Raw genomic sequence first — 4,778 nt, 5'->3', positions numbered from 1 at the left:
ATGGAGGCTGCCCACCTCCACCCCTCAGAGGAGCCTCAGTTCAGCGTCTCTCCCAAACCCCAGTCATGCTGGTCAAGGAGAGGCGGTGCTGAAGTCCACGGAGGACCCTCTGTGCCCGAGACGACATCCCCTGCATCAAAGACGCTCTCCTCCCCGACTGACCCGTTGGCTCCCGCATCAGCAGGGCTGCCTCCCACCAAGACGCCTCTGAGTTGGAAGAGCCTTTCCCAGGTGGGAGCCGGGCTTCAGAACATGGGCAACACTTGCTATGTGAATGCGACCCTACAGTGTCTGACCTACACAGAGCCCCTCGCCAGCTACATGCTGTCCCAGCAGCACGGGACCACCTGTAGGAGGCAGACATCCTGCATGCTGTGTACCCTGCAGGCTCACCTGACGCGGGTTCTCTGCCATCCTGGACGTGTGCTCTGGCCCCTGCCACTCCTGCTTGCCGCCTTCCACAGACACAAGCAGGAAGATGCCCATGAGTACCTCATGTTCATTCTGGATGCAATGCAGCAAGCATGCTTGCCTGAGGACAAGCCTTCAGACCCTGAGTGTCCTCAGGACAGCACCCTCATCCAGCAACTCTTTGGGGGGTACTGGAGGTCTCAAATCCAGTGTCTCCACTGCCAAGGCATTTCGAGCACTCTGGAACCTTACCTGGACATCAGCCTGGACATCGGGGCTGCTCACAGTGTCAGCCAAGCTTTGGAGCAGTTGGTGAAGCCCGAACTGCTGGAAGGTGAAAATGCCTACCATTGTAGTAAGTGTCTGGAGAAGGTGCCTGCGTCCAAGGTGTTGACTTTGCACACTTCCCCGAAGGTCCTCATCCTGGTCTTGAGACGATTCTCAGACTTGACAGGCAACAAAATGACTAAGGAGGTGCAATATCCTGAGCGCCTTGACATGCAACACTGCCTGTCTGAGCAGAGGGCAGGACCCTTGGTTTATGTGCTCTATGCCGTGCTGGTGCACGCTGGGAGGAGTTGCCACAGCGGACATTACTTCTGTTTTGTAAAGGCAGGAAATGGCCAGTGGTATAAAATGGATGATGCTAAGGTCAGCGCCTGTGATGTGACTTGCGCGCTGCGCCAACCTGCCTATGTCCTCTTTTATATGCAGAAGACTGATCTGGAGAGAGACCTTGGGAGGGAGTCAGTCAAGGAGGGAAGACTCGCATCTCCCGAGGCAGACCCCACAGTGGTGGGTGAGGCCTCAGGAGAGCCGGCAACCGATCCTTCCGTGAACCATCCTGAGTTGGAGGAGCGTGGGGAAGAGACCTCAAAGCAACAAATGACATTAGACCAGTGGAGATGCCTCCAAGAATGCAACCGCCCTCAGCCTGAACTCAATGTCAGGAGAAGAGAAATTGCTCTTCCTGCGAACGCAGTCATCCTTCACCACTCCAAATACAGACCTGAGACGCCGAAGAATCATTCTCAGGCGACCGTCGACCTGCTCACCACTGCGGCTGGGATGCTCCCACCTCAGGTGGCCGGTGACGTGCCCAAAGTCCCGCGTGTGCCAGGGAGAGCCCGACCTACCAAGAGGATGAGCAAGAAGGGACAGAGGTCTGGGGAAGCAGTCCAGGGATGTGTCTCCTAACTTTGGTGCACATGGGCGCACACACCCACACACACAGCGTCACTCACTCCAAACCCGAACACAGTCCCATACTGGAATTATTTTGTGTTGTGTGAAGTGTGTGTTCTGTATGTATGGAAGAACCATCTATCTGGTGTGTTCATGGGATATGGCCTTCAACTGAAACTAGAGGACACTGATATTTAAACCTGGGTCTTTGTCATGATCTTATATTGGGATAGTGTGAATTTCATATGGGGTCTATCCAGGAACCTGCCTCTCCTTCAGCCTTGGGGAGAGTGGGGGCCACTTGCAGGTGAGAGGCAGTGAGCAGTCAGGGTTGACAGTGGATATGATGCTGAGGACCTGGGGTTGAAGTGAGTATGTTTGACCCTCTCGTCATGGTCCCCACTTCCCAATGCTTTTCTTCTATTTATATTGAAAGAATATTTGTCTGAACACATAAGTATGTGTTGGGTCTTGCTAGCGATGTGTCTTGGTCATTGCTTGGAATTTGTAGGAAGGAAATTAAGTGCTTTTTTTTGGGGAATAACTGCATCCAGCCTGATTGAACCACAGTGATTTTATTATGTTCCCTCACTCTCTCCCACATTAAGACTGAAGAGAAGCAAACTAACAAGGGCTCTTATTCCAAAGGGAAACGCCCAGCCTCCCACTGAACATAACTTTTTACAACTATTTTGCTACCATCTGCTCTGTGGCACCTCCTGACCCAGAAGCAGTGGACTCTGGATTTCATACCAGTTCAAATTCAAATTTGGACCTGGGTTGATACCTCTGGAAAACAGTGCCAAGTTCATGAATCTAGCAAAAGCTTTTTGAGGTCAGGTTATAGTTGTTCTGTGTTATCATTTCATTTCTTACAGAGGAGTTTGACAAGTTCTTTGTAGAATGGAAATTGTTGCATGACCAGCAAACGCCTCTGAGTGTGACCGTAGATGTGCAGTTGTAACATCACATCATAATGTTATTTTCACTCTGTATCCAAACTTGGACATGCCACCCTTACTGGAGAGTAAGGGACAATAGGATCTGTGCAGAAGAAATCAGGCTTTTTTGTAGATTTTCATGTACCTAAGACAGATTAGAGATATAAAGTGTCAGGGTTTCTTTCATGTCTGGGAATTGTGTTTCTTATGGCCAATACAGTTTATTGTGTCGTAAAGAGTGAGGGAACCTGTGTGCATGTCTTGCCAAGAGTTCCGTAAGAGGACCTGCAGGTATCCCCGTCCTCTGAAGACTGTCATAGGGAATGAGACAGCTCATGGACTCGGGGACTTGTCCTCCACAGCAGAGGACCCTGAAGAGGTGTCTGTTGGAATGAGGATATGTCCCCACCTGGACTGATGTGGTGAACCAGCAATTCCTCCGCTGAACTGGATGGAAACGGTCAAGTCCACAACGTGCTGGGTGTCCTGCTTTTGTGCGCCTACACATACACTCCCCCCACTACACAGATGCTGCAGTTTTTCTTTAGGTAAATCTATAGGAATGTCAAATCGTGCTTCCCTATCTAGAATGTCAAGTTTGTCATAGTGAAATCCATTTTCTAACAAATGTAGGGAAATCATCCTGGCAATTTATAACCTGGTTGTAAACAGAAATTAACAAGTTAATCTGAAATTGTTTATAAATGTCTGAATTTCTGATTTAGAAAAAGATCCCATCCATAGTTTTGCAAATTACACCATGTTTTCTTCTAGAAGACATTTTCTGTACTTGTTGATATTATTTCTCTCAAATTGTTATGTAGAATATTGCATCTGCTTTGTTTCTTTTTGCTCTAAAATATTATTACGAAGTTGTGTGGTTTTTTATTCTTAATAAAAAATTCCCACATATAATTTGGTGTGCAGGCCTTTTCTCCCCAGTATTTCAGAACCTTGAAACAGTTATTTTATTTCCAGGCTGGCTCCTCACAGAGGCTTCTTTGCCTGCTTCCCCTGAGTGGAATTCCACAGCCACCTCTAGGTCACCTGCAGCTCAAATTCATATCCTCCCCCCCATGGGAATTTCTCACTCCTACTCACTGGCTCAATATAGGGGAAGCGCCAGCAGCCATTTAAGAGGAAATGCAATGGGACATAGGGACATTATTCTTCAGGGTCTCTTCAATTATGAGATCTCTGAACAGGAAGATGCTTGTATGAGAAATTAAGGGGGAGGGAGTAGATTGAACGAGAAGCACACCATCTCTATCCAAGGCTTGCAGAGACCCCTAGGAGGGATGATGGGAGATGGTTGGATAGCACACTGTGGGGACTGTGGAGGCTGGACAGTCAGCAGATGGATTCTCTGGTTAGGTGTCTGGACGTCAATGCTCATCCTGTCCAGGTATCCATTAGTCACTCGAGGGGTGTCTCTCTATATCAAGATCTATTAGTCATGAGGACAGACCAAAGAATCTGTAGAGCCTCCCACAGAACAGATTCACGAGTTCTTTTTCTTTTAAAGATCGATTTATTCATTTATTTATTTATGATAGACAGAGAGAGAGAGAGGGGCAGAGACACAGGAGGAGGAAGAAGCAGGCTCCATGCCCGGAGCCTGACGTGGGACTAGATCCCAGGTTTCCAAGATCACGCCCTGGGCCAAAGGCGGGCGCCAAACCACTGAGCCACTCAGGGATCCACAGATTCGTGAGTTTTTTCCTGAGAAACTGGAATTGCCAATCCTGGATGGAGTTCTAGGGGGACCTCATAACTGTTTCCAGGCTACAATGTGTTGAGACCTGGCTCCATCAACCTGTGGCAAAATGTCAGGCTGGAATTGTTTTCACAATAGAAATCTGGGCTGAAATTGGGTTTTGGGGACAGCACCAAGGGTAGATTCCATGGCAGTATATGGAGGTTTAATCTGGGAGGCCACATCCAATCAATGATCTGTGAGCTTGACAAGGAGGGTAGGTTCCTGGCCATGGTGGGTGAATGTAAGCAGAAGGATTTACCTGACTCCCCTTCCTGAGCTTTTGTGTTGTCCAGCAGGAGAAAACAAAGTCAGGACTTTTCACAGGTGATATCTTAGGGCATGTGTCTCGTGGCAGGTTTGAGCTCAGGCAGGAGACAGGAAACAGCTTCTAGGGAGATTGCCTCCTCCCGTGAGGTGTGCATCATCCCATTACCAGCTGCTCCAATAGAAGACACCACAGATGGACCACATCTTAGCTCTGC

General features: G+C 48.7%; 1 protein-coding gene across 1 annotated transcript; it reads left to right on the top strand.

Moving 5' to 3' along the window:
* Window positions 1-2,560, top strand: LOC144285139 (ubiquitin carboxyl-terminal hydrolase 17-like protein 6). Its single transcript, XM_077850386.1, has 2 exons — window positions 1-1,501; window positions 2,475-2,560. The coding sequence occupies exons 1-2, from the start codon at window positions 1-3 to the stop codon at window positions 2,558-2,560; spliced, it is 1,587 nt and encodes a 528-aa protein (XP_077706512.1).
* Window positions 2,561-4,778: the final 2,218 nt, after the last annotated feature.

Source organism: Canis aureus, chromosome 15, assembly GCF_053574225.1.
Source record: "Canis aureus isolate CA01 chromosome 15, VMU_Caureus_v.1.0, whole genome shotgun sequence".
NCBI classification, from domain to species: Eukaryota; Metazoa; Chordata; class Mammalia; order Carnivora; family Canidae; genus Canis; species Canis aureus.
The sequence above is the reverse complement of the archived record's forward strand: the minus strand, read 5'-3'. Positions and strand labels throughout refer to the sequence as shown.

Coding starts and splice junctions, on each gene's coding strand:
- LOC144285139 (XM_077850386.1), top strand. CDS start 1: ATGGAGGCTGCCCACCTCCACCCCTCAGAGGAGCCTCAGTTCAGCGTC. Junction 1,502..2,474: donor GCTCCCACCTCAGGTGGCCG/GTGACGTGCCCA, acceptor CATTTCTTACAG/AGGAGTTTGACAAGTTCTTT.